Source organism: Jatropha curcas, chromosome 2 (assembly GCF_041381405.1).
Source record: "Jatropha curcas cultivar XTBG-Jc1 chromosome 2, XTBG_Jcur_1.0, whole genome shotgun sequence".
Lineage (NCBI taxonomy): Eukaryota > Viridiplantae > Streptophyta > Magnoliopsida > Malpighiales > Euphorbiaceae > Jatropha > Jatropha curcas.
The window spans coordinates 26,577,243-26,599,603 of NC_143152.1; the positions used below are offsets into that span (position 1 = coordinate 26,577,243).

General features: G+C 31.1%; 3 protein-coding genes across 5 annotated transcripts; all 3 read right to left on the bottom strand.

The window, feature by feature from the left end:
* Positions 1-491: 491 nt before the first annotated feature.
* LOC105646609 (Protein kinase superfamily protein) lies at positions 492-5,532 on the bottom strand. 2 transcript variants are annotated; one of them, XM_012232492.4, is made up of 7 exons: positions 5,176-5,532; positions 4,657-4,789; positions 3,538-3,650; positions 3,019-3,232; positions 2,253-2,490; positions 1,810-1,960; positions 492-1,203 (listed from the first exon to the last, which is right to left on the bottom strand). In XM_012232492.4, the coding sequence occupies exons 2-7, from the start codon at positions 4,727-4,729 to the stop codon at positions 829-831; spliced, it is 1,164 nt and encodes a 387-aa protein (XP_012087882.1). In that variant the 5' UTR covers positions 4,730-4,789; positions 5,176-5,532; the 3' UTR covers positions 492-828. The 2 variants fall into 2 exon arrangements, with proteins under 2 accessions (XP_012087882.1, XP_089573632.1); XM_089717506.1 differs by lacking the exon at positions 5,176-5,532 and having other exon boundaries at positions 4,657-5,161.
* Positions 5,533-9,873: 4,341 nt separating this feature from the next.
* On the bottom strand, positions 9,874-13,382 carry LOC105646608 (uncharacterized). Its single transcript, XM_012232491.4, has 6 exons — positions 13,174-13,382; positions 12,807-13,067; positions 12,605-12,719; positions 11,936-12,050; positions 10,805-11,740; positions 9,874-10,520 (listed from the first exon to the last, which is right to left on the bottom strand). Exons 2-6 carry the CDS (start codon positions 12,949-12,951, stop codon positions 10,293-10,295), a joined length of 1,539 nt encoding a protein of 512 aa, XP_012087881.1. The 5' UTR covers positions 12,952-13,067; positions 13,174-13,382; the 3' UTR covers positions 9,874-10,292.
* Positions 13,383-18,516: 5,134 nt separating this feature from the next.
* On the bottom strand, positions 18,517-20,748 carry LOC105646607 (protein yippee-like). 2 transcript variants are annotated; one of them, XM_012232490.4, is made up of 6 exons: positions 20,596-20,748; positions 20,212-20,366; positions 19,650-19,693; positions 19,006-19,114; positions 18,848-18,903; positions 18,517-18,778 (listed from the first exon to the last, which is right to left on the bottom strand). In XM_012232490.4, the coding sequence occupies exons 2-6, from the start codon at positions 20,305-20,307 to the stop codon at positions 18,694-18,696; spliced, it is 390 nt and encodes a 129-aa protein (XP_012087880.1). In that variant the 5' UTR covers positions 20,308-20,366; positions 20,596-20,748; the 3' UTR covers positions 18,517-18,693. The 2 variants fall into 2 exon arrangements, with proteins under 2 accessions (XP_012087880.1, XP_020539972.1); XM_020684313.3 differs by lacking the exon at positions 20,596-20,748 and having other exon boundaries at positions 20,212-20,589.
* Between the last annotated feature and the right edge of the window lie 1,613 nt (positions 20,749-22,361).

A 22,361-nucleotide genomic window follows, 5' to 3' on the forward strand; every position in this document is an offset into this window, starting at 1 on the left:
GATCATCAGCAAAGCCAAAAAATTGGGTCAAGCCTATTCAATTTAGCTTTAATATGAAGCCCATGGACAAAGAACATATGAAACATGGACACGAAGTCTACAAGATTATTGTTAAACAAAAGATAAGATGTAAGAGAAATATCAAGGGAAATTATTTCTTTTTTTATTTGGAAAGAGTGTGAAAAAATATCAAAGAAAGAAAAATATTCACTATTTTCCTTCCGGCCAAACATAATTAAGATCTCTCCAAATGGGAGAAAAAACTATGAGTGAATTAAGACAATGTATTGCTCAATGTAAAATAGCTTTCATTAATTTCCTTACTCTATGATTTTCTTTCATCTCTTTTCCAAACAAAACCTAAGTTAATTATAAACGTATCCACTTGTGCCATGCTGTGTCGCAGAAGCCTCCAATACTAATATATATTCAAGATTGAAGTGATGAAGCTTCTCCCTCAGTCTGTGTGAGGGGGAGGGGAGGGGAAGACAGGTGCGAAAAAGGCAAGCTGTTAGCAGATTTTTGTATTAGATGAATAGATTTTATCAACTAGTTACACCTACAGGTGATATACATAGTTGTCACCCTTATCACATTGATCCCCCAGGCTCACCCATTCTCTCAACAACAAAGTTAAGAGTAAAAGATTGGCAGAGGCACAAGGGGTAAGAATTGTAAAAGAACCTAGGACTTTACAGGCTTTCTACATTCTGCTCAGAAAGACAAATTAAAAAAAAAAAAAAAAAAAAAAAAAAAAAAAAAAAAAAAAAAAAAAAAAAAAAAAAAAAAAAAAAAGAAGAGACAGTGTAAAAAGAACTAGCTAACGCATCACCTCGGAAGCAGCTGTGCCACACTTTGATTACTATCGAGTTGAATAGATGTTCCGGGAGGATTGCTTTCAAATGATAACAGCTTTCCCTTTTTCTTTTGGGAGGATGATGTGTCATCTGAACTACCACCACCTACTGAGTGCTGAGAGGTATTAGTCCTGTGCACTCCTGGTTCTGTTAGTGCTTTCTCGTTAAGGTTAACTTTCTTGGAAATCATCTCCACTACTTGCTTCATGGTGGGTCTTTGGTGTGCAGCTGCTTGTGTGCAAAAGAGTGCAACCTTAATGAAGCGCATTACTTCCTCTTCTGGATATGCGACCAGTTCGGGATCAACTAAAGCTAGAAGCCTTTTTTCCTTCCACAATTTCCATGTCTACATCAACATACAACTTCAAATCAGCACATAATTAACTGTGCAAAAGAAGGCATTGCAAACCATCAGTCTGATCCTAGTACATCACAAAGAATTAGGGAACATTTCCCTGGTTGAAGTGCAATGCCATTATATTAATAGTATAGTAAGTATAGTTATAGAAGTTTGTTCAAGTTAAACCCAGTCTCCTCTCCTCTATTCCCTGCATCCATTCGCAGAAAAATCTCCTTCATACAGAAAGACCAACAAATAAAAATAGCAAGACATTCAGAAAACTGAACTACATACTGAATGAAAAGCTAAATTGACATAATATTGTTTAATTTCTAGACTATTTTAGAATGTTTCATGATTTGACCATTTTGCTGAATGCTTGAGTAGCATGCTGATATTACTTTTTCTGTTGGCCATTAAAGCAATCAAACTAGGGACACCATGAACAGCCCCTAACTTAAAGAGCCAATGATGCTCATTGAAGCTAATAAAAGAAAAAATCGAGGTGTTTCTTTTAATGTGCACTTTTTCTTGTTTCTTAAGTTAACATGGAAAACAAAAATAGCATGAATATGATTTAACGCAACTGATGAAACAAGTTTAAAACAATACCCATTCAATCAGAACCAGCAAATCTATCCCAAATGCTGCCTTGCTGCTACTTCTCCCACTGATTATTTCAAGTATGAGTACACCAAAACTATATACATCAGCCTTTTTGGTAAGCTGTCCCAGTAGGGCATATTCTGGGGCCAGATATCCCCTGCAAAACATAAAAAATTATGAGTGACAGTAAAAGGCAAGAAGAAAGTAGAATAGGTGGAAGGGAGACAATGAGTTTATACAGAACTAAACACATAATTGTATAGCAGGGAATAACATCATGAAGAAATCTCTTTGTTTGCAAAAGTAACAAAATTTAGCACTAAATCCTTTAGAGAGAGGATAAAGTAGCTAATTTGGCAAGCCTAGTAACTTTTTCTCACCAAATTTGAAGATAGTGAGAAGTAGAGGCAGCTGATACATAAATGAAATGCTAAAATAAGTAAGCTCACACTGTTCCAGCCACTCGAGTAGTAACATGAGTGACATTATCTGGAAAAAGTTTTGCCAGTCCAAAATCCCCTATTTTTGGCTGTAAGTTTCTGTCAAGAAGTATATTACTAGCCTTAATATCCCTGTGGACAATGGGTGGCTCAATTTCCTCGTGAAGAAATGCTAGACCCGTTGCTGTACCAAGGCAAATAGCGGCTCTCTTAGACCAGTCCATAGCAATATGTTTACCTTTTGAACCTGCCATAGTTGTTGCTGGAAATTAACATACTCGAAAACCAACAAATACACACTTGGAGAAAGATAGAGAACATCATCATTATTGCAAAATCAGGTGCAGCATGTGGTTCAGCACCTGAATACAGTCAAGAGTCAACCCCAGCAGTTTAGTAACAATATTTCAATTTAACAACATTTTAAGGCATAAAGCCAAGCATACAGTGTTAGAAAACTCCATTACAGCATACTAAAAGTGATATTTATAACTTCTGAAATTCACTCAAAGATACATATATATACAGGTTTGTGCCCAGATTGGGAAAATATAGAACTTATCTGTAGTCACAAATAGTTCAAAAAGAATGGATGATAAATAATCTTATCTATTTCATTTCTTGAATTCCACAACTGAACATAATATTAGATAAATGTATCAATAACCACCTCCCCACAAAAAAAAAAAAAAAAAAAAAAAAAAAAAAAAAAAAAGACCAAAGAGTTATTTAATAGGCACAACATTTTATGATATTTCAAAATTTTGGCATTTACCACTAAGTAAAGAAGTAGCCAGACTATTATTCTCCAGGTATTCATATACCAGTATTCGGTTACTGCCCTCAACACAGCAGCCAATGAGCTCAACAAGATTCGGGTGATGTATATTTGATATAATCTTGATCTCTGTCATGAACTCGTGCTTTCCCTGTTTAGATTCTGCAGAAAGACACTTAATTGCTACTTGAGTACCATCTCTCAACACTCCCTGGAATTATCAATTCAAAAAGTTGTGTCAGCACTAACTGCAAAAAGTGAGATTATGGACACTTGCATTCCAAGAGGAATCAACTAATATCTTCTCCATCTATTCCCGGTTTTTAACCCATCTCGTCCCAAGAAAGGATAATATAACGAGCATCTTAGTCAACCAATATAAGTTATGTCTGAAACATTAGAACAACTGCAACTAAAATAATATGACCAGTACAGATGTTAATCAGTCTCCCCTTCCCCATGAGGCTACAGATGCTATAAATACAACTACAAATGAGTAATGGATATTTGACTCACCCTATAGACAACTCCAAAACCACCTCCACCAATTCTGTATGATGGATGGAAATTCTCTGTTGCTGATCTTAATGAATTATAAGAGAACACCCTCACATTGTTGGTGGCAAGTTCTAGCCATGAATAAATGAAACACACAAGCAAGTAAGAACACTGTGAGGCAAAGTAACCCAATAGCAGAGATCCAATATCAATTAAAAGGAAGCAGCTGGCAGCATTCCATTTTCTAAAGGCATCCAACATAGGAAAAACAATATATAGATTTAACATGGAAACAAATCTTGGCAGTCATACACCCAATTACTTGGATATGTTGCACATTTTCATAATTTTTAGGTTGGCAATAAAAGGATTTTGACATATCCAGAATTGGGCCATAGTTTGTCCCACAAATTAGAAAAGTTCAACCGCTGGTCCAACAGGTTTTTTTTGACATTTGTGCTAAACTTGACAGAATTGACTGTCATTTGTCCACAGAAAACAATCTACAGACAGTTTGAATACAGCCAGCTGGAGAACATCCCTTCAATGATGGTTTGAGAACAATTATCCCTAAAATTTGATTCTAAACCAATACAGTTCAATGCATCACCAAGCTCCACATAGAACAAGCCCTATAATCAATTATTCAAAGTAACAACTTCCATTACTAGAATGGTGATTAAATAAACCTATCTAGTAAAAGCAGCTAGAGTCACTAGTAACTTGATCCAACACACAAGTCAATCTATTTCCATTTATATCTAGATCAGCAAAGATTATCTTGAGCCAGGTAGCATGATAAGGGAAACCTGGCTTTATACTGTGTTTGTTACCTCCAGTTTCTAATAGTTTGCATTAAGAAAGTAATCAGGAACCCCAATAAACAAGAATAACACCTGCATCATTTCTAGATATTGCATTATACCATAGAATACATTCAACCGCTTCTCTTCCTAATCCATAATCCATAATCCAGAAAAATCTAAAATATGACCTAGAACCCTTGGAGAGTATAATCAAGGACGAGTCTAACAACATGAATTAGTCTATTATTACACTTATACTTTCATCAAACAATTTAAATTTTCAAATTATCAAAAAAAAAAAAAAAAAAAGAAGAATAGAGGAGCTTCTTACCTTCTGGCCGTTGTTGGTCGTGACTACTAGTCCTTTTACACCAATTTGATAAACCAAAGCAGGTAAAGCTCATTGCAAACCAGAATCCCTTATCTACACAGCAAAACCCTCAATCCATATCTATTCTTCAATCCTGAATTTATCCCATAATCACCATAAAAACCATAAGCAAAGTAAAAAAAGTACTCGAAAATAAAAGAGTCTCTTTTGTGTTGTATATCATTATCATATATAGACTAACAGCGCCATATATATAATTGCAGTGTCGGTAACTGTCAAGATCATAGCCAACTCAAAAACCCAAGAAAAACAATAATTTAAAAATTAATTACAATAATACCCAATAATAAATACACAAAAAGCAGTAAACAACTGAATATAAATAAGAACATGATTTAATAACTTCAAGTCTACAACCACCATCAATCATCTACCACCACCAAGTATAGAAAAGTCAAAAAGCAGAAAAAAAAAAATGTATTTCGCATTATAAAACAGGGAATTAGCATTAGAAATTACTGTCTAAATTAGAATAACCCGTGCCGTGAGAACGCAGAAGTTATTGAAATGGCGAGGGCTGAAATGGCGATGTATAGTACTTAGAGAAGGAACGCGAAATGTCAAAAAAGCGAATAGGGAAAGAGAAACAGTAAAGGATTGGAGAAAAACAGGTAGAACTAAGTGGGTTGTTCATCGCCTTTTGATTTATAAGTTTTCTTTTTAAGGAGGAAATGGTGGGAGAGAGAAATTGACAGGGAAAAATGGGCGTAAAGTAGAAGGTGAAATGATAGTGACTGCTTGGGTTTGCTTTGGCGCTATGCCCTCTCATGAAAGTAATTACAAGCTACTGTTAGCCGTTTTCAGTTGTTGTGCCGTTCAATTAGCCTTTGCACTACGCCGTTTTTAAAGGCTGGGATATCTCCTGAATGTGTCTCACATGGCATCATTAGACAGCGCTGACCAATCACTAATTACTAAAAAAAATTCAGTACTAAGATAATAAAATTTAAAAAAAAAATCTAAAATCACCCGGGGAATCTCTAATTAACTTTGACTCTTGACCCGATAAGAAGGTTTCCTTTCCAAATCTGATTCAGACTTGAAGTTGCAAGTTTCTAAATTGTTATTTTATGCGTAAAATACTTTTTCTAGAAGATCCATTGAATTCATTTGTGATATGTACGTGTCACTCTCGTAGAATTTGTCTCGCGTGATCTGCTTGTCTTGATTTAACTTCTCACGTCTTATATAAAGGGATCAAAATGTAATATATATTTTAAAGTATTTATTTCATTTAGTGACTATAATTGATTGTTCTTCTCACATCTTGCATAGGAATGAAAATGTAACGTGTATTTTAGAGTGTTTGTCTCCCTTTGATGCATTTAAGGGAAATATAGATAGTTATTAAAGTATTTGAAACACTAGTAGTAAAATTATTAGATACGCAATAATATATGCGTATTAACTTTTGAGTGTATGCCTGCTTTGTGATTTATTAGTGAATAATATATTTTAAATAAATTCTAGTTTAGATAATTTAAAATATAAAGATATGTACCTCTTTTAAAGAGTAAATAATACTTTAAATGAGTTTGAGATATGTCTAGATAGTAAAATTTTAAAAAATTGGGATGCTGGTAAATATTTTAATAGATTTAAAATAAATACAAATAGTAATAATTTTAAACGGATATGGATACAAATAGTAGCTCAAAATTCCAGATATTCATCCCATAAATATTATCACCAATTTAGTAATAAATGTTAATATATCGGTTTTCATAATATTTGTTATATTTGAAAAAATAATTTGTTTTAAAATACTTGTCATATTTGTGGTTTAAGGAGTTAATAAATATATTTTTCATGTTTACTCTTTGTACATGACCAATAATTATTACTTCAATTTAATGATTTTTTTAGAGAATTAATATTAAATTAATGGTAACATAGTCGATTTAATTAACAATTTAATGATTTTCTTAAAGGATGTAAAATTTGAGATATGACAAATATTATGGAGTGCTATCCACTGATAAAATTATTTAGTTGATTGGACTTCTCATGAATTACTTCATCTATCCCTATTTAAGTTTTTCCGTAAGGATTAAACAAGCAATTAATTCTTCTAGATTATAATAAATTCAAGGATAATTTGACCAAATTATCATTTATCTCAAAATTGATAGTTGGTTGTGAAGTATTTATTATATTTAGCGTGAACAAGATCAATATTAAAAAAAATATTATTTATTATTTTTTAAAATACACAAAACGACCTATATTTTGAGAAAAAATAATAAATTAAAAATAACTTATACTTTAAGAGAGAGAGAGAGAGAGAGAGAGAGAGGGGAAATAAAACAAAACAAAACAGTGGCGGCTGCGAAATTCCGTCCCTACTTGGGTCAACTAAGCTAGTCATGGCACATAAATTCATAATTCCCTATAAAAAATGAAAAATTGCATATTGAAATATAATAATAGTAATAATAATAAACTTATTTTATTTGCATAGACTAGAATTAGACCTTGAATGTTAGACAATAAAAATAAAAAAATAAAAAATAAAAAAGAAATTAGAAGCAAAATTCAACATATGAACTTATAGATTCTACATCGAATATTTAAAAATGGTTGGTCTTAGGTTTGTAAGCGCTGGCGGCTGGACAATGAACATTCTAGTAGATTAATACATTAATTCCACGTATCCAAATATCGGACAGGTAAACAATGAGGTTGCAAACTTATAAGCATAAATTTTACACAACCTAATATATTAATTGTTGTGAAGAGATGATAATAGCAATCACTATAATTTTTTTTTTTAAAATTACCTGTATCCGGATTTTATCATAAGAGTGGCCCTTCATCTCTCTTTATATATATGTTTAGTGGGAGTTAAATTCGAAAGTTTTTTTCACATATTCAGTTTACATTGTCAATTGAGCCCGTAGGTTAACAAGGACTCTAATCTTTAACCCTTACCCAGTTTTGTAAGTCATCCGGTTGATGATGACCTGAAACTTGTTTTCAAATCAATTTAACAAATGGACCTATATTTATGTCTTGCCCAATTTTTGGTTAAATTGTTAAACTGAATTTCTATCTTAATTAACATATTTAAGAGTTTTGGTAGAAAAGTAGCTTTCTGTCTTACTATATTTTACAATATCTGTTTGCTATCAGCATTTCTTGTGTGACTTTTGGAGATAAATTAGACTCAAGCGCGTTGCTTGTTGTGATCAAGTAACAGATACGAGGAAGCATTTGACAAAGTCTTTTTTTTTTTTTTTTTTTTTTTAGGGTTTTCCTAACGACTAATGATTATTATTAACACACTGGTTAAAAATCACAAGCATCAATTTATTGGATAATTTCCGATAAATTTTTCAATTTTAACTGCTCTTTAAATTCTCAATTGCTTAATCACTGACATCAATCACATAACTAGAATTAATCCGAATGGGATAGCTCAGTGATAAAAAATACTTGCAGAATGATCATCATGACTTAAAGTTATTAGTTCAATCATCCGCAATAAAAATTCCCCTGAGCCAGCCTCTTTGCTTTAGAGGGCGAGCTGAAATTAATTAGATTTGTAAACCGTTAAAATGGATACGGGCCTGAATTTCTCGTGCAAATATAAAAAAAAATAATGTAAATCAAAATTATCGCTATTGATCTCATGACTATACTCTTTCTAATGACTACATATCCTTCTTTTTATATTTTTTTTTTATGTTTTAATTAGTTTTTACTGGAATTTCTTTCAAGTTCATGGTATATTCATAACATTTTTAAACAAATCATTAGGTTTGGCGTGTTTACTGTTAGCCTGAGAGTATTTTATAAATATTGAGCTTTTAAATAAAGACATATAATTAAACTTTTAAAAAATGTAAACCTAAAGTTATTTTTTAAAAAAATTTATTTGTTGATTTTAGAATTTTCATTATGATGAAAATTTTATCTTCATATTTATCTTTAATTATAAAATTTTTGAAATTTTATCATAATTTATTTATTTTTTTTTATTAAATGAATAATAAAATAGTAGTGGATAATAATACCCCCATTCTATAATACTTATCACGTTGAGAAAATAATTTATTTTAAAATATTTGTCACATTTGTGGTTTTAATGAGTAATAATCTATATTTACCCTTTATATATGATTAATAATTTGACTATTTCAATTTAATAAATTTTTTTAGATAATTAGTATTAAATTAATAATAATAATATAATCAATTTAATCAATAATTTATTATAATTTATATAAATTTAATATTTTTTTAAAAAAATATGAAATTTTAAATATAATAAATACTAGGGAATAAAGCTATTCCCGTTTGAACTTATACATGTTCCCATACTTGGCGACACGCACTATCCACTCCAGCCAGCAAAATTGTCGAAGGCCGAGCAAAGGTTCTTAAATGGAGCCCAACTAAGGCGAATAGAGCGAACAAGGAAAAATTATAATATAATTTATATAGTTTGTAAAAATACAATTAATTTATTTTTATTTTTTAAAATATATTATTTTTTATATTTTACTGATTTTATATTATTAGGTCTTTTTGTACATCTTTTCCTTTTAAGTCAGGAAGGAAAATAAAAAATATTAAAATATTATATTAAAAATTACAATATGTTTTCTGTGATTTAAAAAATATAATAAATTCATCTTTATATTTTTTAAAATAAAATGAATATTTTCGTAATTTTTTCAAATAAAACCATACTTAGAAATGGCCAAACTAAACATTCACTCCTCTAAAATTACCGTAATATATATTTTAATCCTTTATTATAAATTATACAACATTTTAATATATCCTCAAAGTTTTAAATTAACTGCAATATAGTTTTTAAATTATTAATTTTCAAAATATTTTAGTTCCTTAAAATCTTTTGTTTTTGAACTTTTTGTTTTTTGCTTTCCTTTTCTTTTTGAACATTTTAGTTCCTTAAAATCTTAACAAGTCAAAATCTCATTTTTTCTTTATCGATGATAGTACAAGAACTAAAATTATTAATTTTATTACAAAAGGCACCAAGTGTATATTAAGGGTAACCTTAATTATTTTTTCAATTACCCTTATTTAAATTTAATTGGATTGAACTGATCAAAGAATCGAGTCAAACCTCCTGTACCTTTCTATGGCACCTGTGCTTATGAGCAATCACAAAGTCAAATATACAAATTCATAAACAAAACTCTATTTCAGCAATAAATTTTCAAACATGTATATAAGCTGAAGGAGCTCTTCAGAGAAGTTTTAAGCGGTACAAAAACTAACTAATACACCGGAACAGTTGAAGAGATGATCCAGAGAATTGGTTCATAAAATATTTCCAACAGACTGGTTCCAATAATATATTAAAGGATTTTTCAGATATGCAGGCACCTGAATTTCTTCAAACTGTTTTCAAGGAATAGTAAATTCCTTGCCTACTATCACCTTCAGATGAAAGTGCCTCTTAAATATTGAGCTAAATGAGGTTCTAAGCATAAATATAGTAGGTGGGGACAATTTTAGGCAAATGCAGAATCAATTTCAATTTGGCTTTTATTGTCCCATTAATATGATCGCTTACCCTGCTGGCTCGGAGGCAACAAATTTCATATCTCACTTCCAAATTCTTTGTCTTCCATTTCTATAGCATCAATAGAAAAGGAGCTATTGTTGACACTTGGCTCAGAGCTAGCATTGCTGCTTGTGGCATGAGGAGAATCCAAACCACTATATGTCTTGCTTTTTGCAGACCCTCCTGACCTCACACTATACACAGAGGAAGCAGGAATGCTGGTAAGTGGGCGTAGATTACCCGAAATGCTTCTCCTTATATCCTGCTCAAGAGAGAAACCCAAATCAGTATGGATATATATGAACAAGACAACTCAGTTACCTACCATAAGCGAGCAAATATTAGAATAACGCCCAAGTAAGCCTCTCTAACCACATATAACAAAAATATTAATCATTCTACGATAATACAGGGAGCAGAGACGTTCTCAAGGAAATTAGAGGATCCGAATCCGAAGCAATCACCTTTTTCAACTTGGAAACAACTAATGGTTAACTTGGGATTTGTTTAACATGATATTCAGTACAACAAGGAAAAGATGCATACCATATGCCTCAAAGCCATATCCAGAGATTTCTTTGAGAGTGTTCTACCAAAGCCTGTGCCATCAAGGGAAGATGACTTCCCAGTGGAATTATTATGGGTAGAGTGGTCATCTTGCTTTGGTGGTACCAGCTTCCTCATATTTACTACTCTTTCAACCATTTTTGTTCCCATGAGTACTGGGCTCACATCATCACCACTACTAGTTTGTGTTCTGCTCTTGGTGGGAATGGAGATTCGCCTACCATTTGAAGCCCTTCCTCTAGCAGGAGAGCATGATTGTTGTCTTGGTCTACCTTTAGAACCAGCCTCAATCGACGATGATTGAGCAATTGCACCACCAGGCCTACCCCTTGAGGCGGAAGCTGGCCTTTCTGGCAACAATGTTCTTAAATTTGGTGGAGCATCCAGAGAGTACCCAGGCATCTCATTAGGTTTCCAAGGCCGAGACTTTACAGTAGGAGAACAGCCACGTGATGGTACTGGATTTTTCAATGTAGCCGGAACAGACTTTGTCACTGACGAGGACCTACCACCAGGAGGAGCAGCCACATTGGCTGCACCTGAAGGGGCTGACATTTGGCGGGTCGGAGTTGCTGATCTTGACTTTGACTTTGAAGGTGGTAATGAAGGTCTGGAAACCGGAGTTGAAGAGCGTGCAGATGTTTTAGTAGGAGTTGAAGATCTCACTGTAGGACCAGCAGGCTTACTCGAAGGCAAGGTGGCCCTAGAAGTAGGAGTGGAAGGTCTTGCAGGCTTACCACTAGTTGTTAAAGTGGACCGCCCCGTTGGTGTTGCAGGTCTAGCAGCAGTTGTTGGTCCCCCAGATGATGAGGGCCTTCTGTTAGCGGCATTTGAAGAGTTTACTCCTGATTGCATAGTTGTCCGCTTTGAAGCTACATTAGTCCTTGAAGCAGGTTCTTCTTGTATATTTGTCAGCTGCAGCACCAATTCCATGTGAATTTTCATGTAACATGATAAAACATGCTAGATTGTCCTAAAGAGTAAAGAGAAGAGAATGTTGCGGGGTGCGAGCTAAAAGAGGTACTTGAAATGGAGGGAAGAGAAAATCAATGCAGAGGATCACAACAAGTGTCTAAGCCTTGAAAGCATCTGAAATTATGCAGTCCTTACCCTTGACTTTAGAGCAGTGGGACGAGCATTAGACATCCCAATCTGACTCATTATAGTTTTCTGTGATTCCATCTCCAAAGAAGGAAAAAGTGGAGTCCCAGGTGGTGTAAGAAGCCTGAATGCAGGAGATCTCTTATTAATACTCAGCCAAATACATCTTCTACCAGACCAAATTACTATAATTAATACCAATTTGGCATATAGCAAATCCATAGACCATGCCAAATGTATCTGCTTTGTATGAATGTTCATAATCTGTGACAGCATAATTAAACTCAGAAACTATTGGCATCACTGGCCAATCAAAGCTCTACCAAGAAATTTGCAAAAACTTGTTCTAGGAAAATATTTCGCTAATAATGGGCATGAAATTTGCAATTAATTTCCAATTTATGCCGTTCCTTCTTTAAGAAAAATGTGTGTATATATATATATATATATATATATTGATCCAAACAAACATAATTCTCTATTCACTAAAGCCTGATTGCAATCAACCGCAAGAAATAGCTTATATAAACTACTGAGTAATTTTATATTACTTCAATTGGTCTCCAAAAATTTTAGCTCCTCTTCAAATATTTAACTAAGCAACCATCATTAGACATATTTAACTGGAAAATACACAAATTCATATTACCAATTCAAAAAGATAATCAGTAACTTTACCAATCATAATCAGATTTATCATTCTCTGAATCCAAAAATTTCTCAGCAGCTGTCTTTCTGGCCGGCACAGAGGCAACTATCTTAGATATCGGCGAACCAAGACGATTATTGGTTCCTGAAAAATACAATATCAGTTAAATATATCTGATCTCAATTTTAATAGCAAATTCAAATTTAAAAAACGACGCCGGCGCTTTCTCACCCGAAGAGGCATCAACACCATTGCTGTTGCTGCTGCTGTTGTTGTTGTTATCGTTGTAAAGAAGAAAAAGGTTAGTTTTATCCTTCTCTCGTCTCCGCATCTCGAGAAAAAGCGCCAACTCTTCATCTTTCTCTTTCGTCACCATCTTGAAGCTTCCTTGCTTATAATATATGTATATTCCAAGCTCTTCTCTGTTGTAAAGCTAATCAAGGATCATCAGATACTGCTTTCCTTTCCAAATACAGAGCTATATATATAGATCTGAAAATCCAACATTAAACAAAGAAAAACACTGTAAATAGAGAGAAGCATGAATCGTTTGAATATCTGAAAAATATAATCTGTGCTAGGAAAGAAATAGCCTTACTCGACGCAGTTTTGTTGTCAGAGAAATGGAGATGGATTAATTGGAAAAGAAGACGAAATGAGAAAGTGAAATGTTTAAATTGTGATATTGAAGTCAGAGAGAGAATGGAGGGGGAAAAGCAGGTGAAGTTCAGGTATGGCGTTTTTGTCTTCGCTGTTGATACCTTTGACGAAAGGCGCTTTCTCTCCCGTTAGTATTCGGAATTTTTTGGTTTTTTTTTAAATAATACTAACAAATAAGGCAGACATTGGAGGATTTTTCAAACCGTTGTGTAAATGTCTATGAAACAAGAGATAATCACGAATATGCCATTACTAAACGATTTTACGTGAGATTTTTCAATTATATTTTATTATTTCTTGATTTTGCAAAAAATTAATGACATAAAAAATATTAATGTTTTGGTTAATAAGGACTTAATTTCATATATAAATAAAATCTCAGTTAATTTAATTATTTATTAATTTTGCAACAAAATGTTTATATCACAAATATCAAAAAAATATTCCTCAATTTTGCAATAACCAATTTTTAAATTAGTCAATTATCACTTCTTTTTAATGATAACCATAATTTTTTGTTATTTTAAATGTTTCAATTTTTTATGATATATATATATATATATATATAACATTTTTTCTTTTAAATATTTATGTGAATTAATTTATCTACAAAACAGTATAAATCTTTTAAACAATGAAAATTTTTGGAAAAATATAATTTAAAAATTTTAATTTTGAATAAAAAGTAAAAAATTATATTTTCTTAGAGATATATCGGATTGACTATTTAATATAATACATTATATTAAAAAAGAAAAGCATTCTGAATTTACTTATTTATTAATTTTCATTATATTACAAGAAAAAGAAATTATATAGATATAAATATAGATTAATTATTTTAGAATGCAAAAATATTATTTCCTCTGTCCAATAATTCTCCCTACTTTTTTTTTTCATGTTATAAGGTTGAAGATAATTTTGCGTATTATGCCTATAAAACTTTGTTTGATTCACATTAGGAATGAAACAAATGTGAGACTTGAGGGTTTTTTTTTGTTTTTTATGGTAGTAAAAGATACCACTATTAATTGAACTATTGCTCTAACGGGCATGCACCATCATTGTTGTATGATGTGAGAGCTAAGACAAAATTTCATATGAAGATTTTTTTTTGTATGAGCAAAATTTTCTTTTATTATTAAAATCCAAAAAAAAACTTAACATTGTCAAACATCTAAATCCGGATCATCGGGTCTTCTCAATACACTCATCCTAACTCAGAAATGCTAAGTGAAAAAATCCAGTAAACTATACATCATTTTAAAGTCATTTCTTGAGATAGGAAAAGGAAAAAAGAATAAATAAAGAAAAAAATATCATATAATCTTAGCAGTAAAAATCAAATCTAAGCAATAAAAGATATTGTCACATCTACACCTTTCAGCAAAATGGTTCTCTCTCAAATCACAGATGAAATGAGATATTACCCGTGAATTCTAATATCACATAAAATTTATTGAAATGTTCTCACCACTTTCAAGGATGTTTGTCCCTTTCAGATACCTAATATATAGTATTTTTCGAATATAAAGAATATTGAAGAATATAAAAAGCCTAATCCTTGAGGCGAAACATAACTAGCTAATCACTTTATACAAAAATTAGTTTTTTGAAAATTGTATAATTTTTTAGAGGGACTAATTCAAATAAATAAATAAAAACTACCAAAGCAACGGACACAACCAACCAACATCAATAGGAGGATCCATATCGCCGTTTAAAACATTTATAACTATAAATTTCACTTTCTATCCTGAGACTTAGGTTTTTACCAATGAATTTTAGGTGGGGTTGATAGAACCAATGTCCTTAGATAATTTCAATTTTATTTTTAATATTATTAAATGTGAACCTTTTTCTTATAAAAATTTTTACATTTGGTCCCTCTAAATAAGTTTAAATCTATAATTTTATCTTTTTGGACCCAAAAATTGCATTCTAATCCTAATCTAAATTGAATTTTGAGGTGTAAAAACTATCGAACAAGTGAAGCATGTGAAATTGTAAATACATAATGACAACAAGCTATAGATTTGGAGGTATTTCTATGTATTAGGCAGAGTTTAATTGGTGGCACTTTGAATTTGAATTTTAATAGGATTTGAATTGAGTATATAATAATTTTGTGGAATAAAAATGTAAATTTTATAATAAATTTCTATGCTTCCTAATCCTGCCAAGTAAACATCAATGAGTTACTTCAAATGTTACATGCAATCCAGACGTGTCAAACAAATTTTATTATTTTTTCTTAAAGGTTCGAGGGTAAATATATGTAACTTCGTTTAAAAATAATATATGCAAACTAAGACAGAGTTTAGTGGTAAATATATGTATGACCTGACGATAGAGTATAAACCTTTTCTCAAAAGAAAGTCAACCTTGTGATGTAAAAAACAAAATTGATATGAGGAAAGTAAATAAAAGTCTTAGAAATAAGGGAGAGCTAAAGATAATTAAAAAAAAAAAAACGATAAAAGAGAGGACATTTTCTTTATTTTATTTTGGTAGTACAGTACAAAAGGTTGAAATTACATATCGTAGCTATAATTAAAAATATTTTACGTAAAAAAAATCTTAATTATAAAGGACAGAAGATAATTGTAATTTGCAAAGAAGATTTTTTTTTTTAATCTTGTATTAAAAAATAAGTATAAATTGACTCACAAATAATAACTGAAATAATAAATCACACTTCATTACTCTTAATCATGTACGGCACTTAAGCCAGTTGATCAGCATTAAGAAAATCTTCAATATCAATTACTATTTTATTTTTTTTTATGAAAAAGATTATTCTCCCCATCGTCCAATTGCTGGGCACATTTTTCTTTTTCGTTAATCCTAAATTATAGCCAATTTACCATTTTAATGAACTAATTAAACGGTAAATCCATATTATACCCACTATTTAATATTACTTGTTAAAAATAAAATTTTCATCAATTACTCTTTATTTTTCAATGTCATTATTTATTGACAATCACTTTGAAAATTTAAAAGTATTTAATAAATTTAACCATTTTAATACATATTAATTAATCTTGATTGATACAAAAAGTTAATAATATATTAGCTAGTATATATCATATAAAAATAAAAATATAATAAAAATATATATGCAACATTTTCATTAAAATAACTAATTACAATCTATAGGGAGCCATGTAAAAAAAAAAAAAAAATCTACAGGGAGCCAAGCACGGAGGAGGGCAACATTGTAGTTAAATCACAAAAGAAGTGCAGTTTGAATGGAATGGCATTGGCATTCGCGGGGGAAAACATTGTTATCCTGGGGCACATGCAGGGAATCTGAGGCTTGACTAATATAGCTTACAAACGCAATAGTAATAACCTGTGAGTGCATTCAAAATTGATATTTAAACGTGGGCTGTTGGATTTCTCGAGATTTGTCAGCCTTTAATCTGACGGTCATTATTTGTGACTTAGAAAATCAAGACCAGAGTTTGAATCCCCTGGAAGTGGGCCGCCCCTCGTGAATCGCGCGGTTTTTAACCGGTGTCCGATTCTGCTTTTGCGGGACCCACTTTCTGCCTTTGGTTTCAATCTCAATGTTCAATCAGTTGTATGATCAACTCTCCACCCAATCAATACTCATCTTGAAGAGTAGTATTTTTTAAAAGTTTTTTTCTTCTTTCCTTCTTAAATTTCTGTCACCTGCCCCTTATTAAATTTCAATTTAGTGCAAGCATAAATACTTTTCATTTATTTTTTATTTTTTAAATTTCAAAAGCCTTCGGTCCAGTCATAGGGGCTTATTTGATTTGTTGGTTTAAAATTTGTATCTATATAAATTAAATATTATTTCAAAAGCACAGTATCAGTGAGTTCTTCCATCTATTTTAATCCAAATACAATGTTAATAATATGCGAAAATCAAAATAACCTCTCAACTGTACCTTTATTGCTATTGCCACCCTTGTCTCTCTCATCTTCTGCAATCCACCACTCCAGAAGTCCAGATCCCGTTTTCGTGCTCTCTCTGTCTCTTTCTTCTGGTGCAGTAAATGTACAGATGAAGGTGGAAGTTGTAAAATTTATATCGTCTAATTCAAGTACAAAAATTAACCAGAAACTCATTAGAAAAAACCCAAACTCAAACTACGATTTCAAACTTCGTCTCTCTTTCTAACAAATGTTTTCCCCATAAAAAATAAGCTTCTATTTCCCTTGAATTAGTTAGTTCTACCACTGCAAAAGTCCAGTTGGAGAACATGTGGCGTCCCCCAACCGCACCCACCGTATGTCTTCTGGGTCCAGCTTCTATGATCTAAAAGACGTGCGTGCACACCATTTACGGTCTCCAGTAGAAAATTAAGGCGTTTGTATCCCTCGACAATATTCGACGGTGGTTAGTGTCATTAACACCTGACCTGACCATCCGCTGGAAATAAACACTATGCTCATATGTCACCTAATAAAATTTTTTATAAGTCTCGTTAAATTATTGAAAATTTTGGTAAATAGAAAGGCTGTATGTAAGAACCAAATTTAATTTATATCAATCATATTATTTAATTTTTGTTAATGTTGTCAGGCCTGATCCTCACCCTTTGATTTATTGGCTGGCAACGACAGTAGTGGTGCTTCTGCTTAAAAAAAAAACCAAAAAAACCCCTCAATTGCATGATTATGATTATTTCCTTGAAGTGTTAGGTTATGAACAAATTGCAAAAGGACTAATGTGCTAATTGTAATTAATATTAAAAGGTGTTATAATAAATTATCCAAAGAGAGAGAGTAGGTAAAACCCTGTTCAAACAATATTAGCAATTGCATTAGCTCTGTTATAACAGCTGTGAGATATTTTTACTAACTATTAGCTATTTAACCATCATTGTTGTCAAACGTTAAAGATTAGGGTACCATGTACTATTAACAAAAAAAAAAAAAAGGTTTGACACCTCTCTAAAGTTGTTAGCTATCCGTTCATATAGCAGTTTAAATTAGAAGGTTAGGTGTTGGTAGATAAAGTTATTTAATTAGTTGTTTAACTTAAAATGATAAAAAAAGAACATTAATTGTTTAATTAGTTGAATTTGAATGAACAAAACAATGAATATGGTTGTTAAAAAATTTTAATTAAAAGCTAACATCATAAACAGAGGTGAGGTGCATAAATGTGCAAACCAAGATCAGTACCAATTCATAATTCCTGACGTGGAATTGAATGACCAGTTAACTTTGCAGCGACCTCCATGGAATGACATGACTGTAGTAACTATCTGATAGAATAGTTAAAAATGCATTTAAGGACTACATAAACGAAACTTCATTCATTAATCATTATCCAAATGCAACAAGGGAAACTACTTTTAGTTGGATGTGCAAACAATAAAATTGCAAAATCTAGAACCCCTTTAGCAGCCTTGGAAATAAGCACAAGAAGCAGAAAATTTACAGTTTCAGAAATCATTCCTAACCGTGTGGCCAATCAAGCATCATCGACATCACTGCCGACACCCTGAGCTTCTTGAGTGCCCGTGTAGTTGCTTCCATCAGGACTCAAAATCTTAAACCTTGTAAAAAATAAAAATAGTCTCAAAATGTTGAATAATTTGATGCACCAGCATAAGGAGGATTCTCACCTTTCAAGGATGAATTTTCCTTCCTTGTATTTCTGGTTCTTCTCATGTGCATACTCCTGAACTCACCAAAGAAAGAATGTATCCAAAAATTTAAAAGTGACTAATGCAGTAAATTCTTAATACAATCCATAAATTTTTTAAAAAAGCCAAATTCTCACATATTTCCACCCCAAAATTGAACCGCAACCAACACAATATATGTCAACAACAGTGTGCATTCCAGTCATCATCATTCGCTCATCTTGCTCTCCTTCTGTGATATTCACACTTATCATTGAGACAGAACAACGTCAGACAGACCACATAACGGACAAAATGCAAATGAAAAAGAAACATTAGTGACAGCTGGCAACATATAAATACACGCCATTGTGTAGCTCCGAAGAACTAAGGTAAATGATATTCTCACTATTCACTGGTGAAAATATAATCTTCCAATTGCTTCCTTCAATATAGGCTTTGCAGCAACTACATATTCTTAACTTAAGAAAATGCTATGTGGAGAAGCTACAATGTGACTAATGATTAGGATTATTTACATCTAATTCCTTGTAAGCAACAACACGGTCAGAAGGGAGCCATGACACAGCAACTCAACAAAAAGTTCTGGACACAACTTTGCACAAGATTTTATTAACATTAATACATCTAGAAGTCTGGTCAATAACATGCCAAATCAAACAGCTAGAAATGGTGATCAGCATACAAAACAAATTAATAAAAAAGAAACTGTAGGAGAAACTCTATGGAATGGATACACAAGTCTAACTAGTAATGAAGACCAAAATCATGGTACACTTACACCTTATCAAAGAGATAAGCCTTTCCATGCCTGCAGTGGAAAGACTGGGAGCAAAGATAAAACAAAGGTTAGAATGAATTCGTGTCGCCAATTAAACCTGGTGAATATGTATGTAGTATGATTCAAGATATGGACTCAAGACACTGAAAACATAAAAATGACTTCGATTATAGATGATAAAATAAGAACGGCAAAATTTCACCCACCAATCACATTATAAATGAAGTTTCTAATAATCCGCATGATCACTGAGAAAAAACAATTTATAACAAACAACCTGACTGTGCCATTATAATATACAAATAAACAACAAAAAATGCTATATATCGAAACATCATTCAACAGTAAAACCCCAACAAAATATAGCCTCAAATCATAAAATGTATTAAAAAGAACAAATGAGTATTCACTCGTCATCTTCTTTATGTCTAATCCTAAATCACATTGCAAGCAAAACTAAGCAGAGAGAACCTTAACTCACAAATTCGATGAAAATATAAATGAAGCGGAGGGATCAATGTGCAAATGGTAAAGAGAAAAAGCAAAAAAAAAAAAAAAAAACCTTAGAGATGATATCATCAGCAACAGCAAGATGGGTATGGCAGTGCTTGCAACTATAGATGTTTCCCTCAAGACTGATCAAAAATAGCCTTCCCATTTCTTCCCCTCTCCGATCAATCTATCTATCAACCAAAGTATCAAATTTTCTTTCTTTCCCTTCAAATGAAAAAAAACCAAAAGCCATAAATGAACAAACAAAATCCAACATTGAAAGAATTTTTTTTTTTTTTTTTTAAATTACATTAACATAATTGATCCTAAATTGTATAAATCAAAGATCGAATCATAATCCCACAAATTGCACATGTCTATGTTGCGCAGAAAAAGTGATACTATGAGAGAAAGAGAGAGAACAAGGGAGTTATTGGTTATGATTCATCTTTACCAGTAGTCACAGACAGCGCAGAAAAGATGTGAAAACGTTTCATGGAGACAACAGTAATGTCCCTCTCTCTCCATATATAGTAACAGTAACACTAGGAAACAGAAATGTGAGCGAAAATGCAATTCTGAATTCGAGTGGGCACTTTCGCGTTCCTTCTGGGCCCAACCTCAACCTGTGAGCATTAGCATTTAGCAACACTTGTCACGTTCTTCGACGAGAATTTTTGCCTTGATGTCCCTCGGCTTTCTTTTTATTATCGTTTTCCCCACTAGCAGGGGTGTAATTTGGACAATATAGAATAAAATGACCCCTCCTCTAATTCCTAATTCCATTGCAAAATATTTTAAAATTTGAAATCATATTTCATTCCCTTCTAAATATTTTTTAAAATTTAAAATTTTATTTCACGTCGTTCCATTGAAATTTGATATTGAATTTGATAGTTCCAAATTTCTTAACCAAATACAAATCTAACATATTATGATATTTTTATATCTGTGTACTGAAAAGATATAATTAAATTTTAAAAATAATAAATTAACATCATGTATAATTAAAAATTAAAAAATTTAGTTTTACATGTTTATCGACAGTAACTATACTTCACCCTTAAAATTTAATAATTTAGTTCATATAATTAACGGCTTAATAATTATTAATAATATTATTATTACAAAATCGACAAAAGATAATACCATTTATGATAGGATGTATCAATGTATGTAGTCGCTAATTCCATTAAAAAGTGTTAAATCTACAAAAAATATATATTATGAGTCTAAAGTGTACTAAAATATTTGAAACTGTATAATTAAATAAAAAGTAAGACATTATAACTTAGAATCGTAATTTTTAACCCAATAAAGTATATAGAAATATTCAAGCACATAGTTTATACTCTCTTCCTCCCGTTTTATTTAATTATTATTTATTTTTTCAGAGATTCCAAAATATTTTCAATTTTTCTAAATTTATATATTTAAACAATTATTTTTCTTATAATAACCTTTATAGTTGTTCATTAAATAAAGAGATTTTATTAATATTTTAATGAGTTAAGCCGTTAAGGGCAAAATAATTTTTGTTTACTAAATTTTTAATATTTTTATTTTGTCAAACCATGCAAACAAAATAAAATAGATGAAGTATTAATTGGATTATGGTTAAAATATTCTATTAAACCGGTAGTTTTAGAATTAAATAGAATTTTTTTTTAAATATGAAAAATTAAAGATATTTTATTATAATTTTTAATTTAATATTTTATTTTAAATATAAATTAAAAAACAATAAAATAAAATTTTGGTATATGGATGGAATATGGAATTTCATTTTTCGTTTCCAGTTCCATATTCCATATACCAATATTTTAAATAAATGAATTCCATTTTAAGTTTTAAATTCCAAAATTCCATTCCAAATTAACATTTGGTTTGAAATTTCGATTTGAATTGAAATATTCCGATATTCCAATCCAAGTTACACCTCTGCCTATTAGTTTTACTTATTTGTTGCTTGTCTATCCCATAATTCTTGTCCTAATCCTTTTTATTTATTCTAAATTATTATCTTATTTTCTTTTTTAGGAGTAAATAATATTTAGAATTTATTATTTTAATTTTATTTAATATATATATATATTTTTCAATAAATATAATATTCAAATTACTATATTATTATTAATCATAAATCTTGATATAAATAACATTAAAATATTAAATTTTAACTTTTCTATGAAAATTTTATCTGATCAATAATAATTAAAT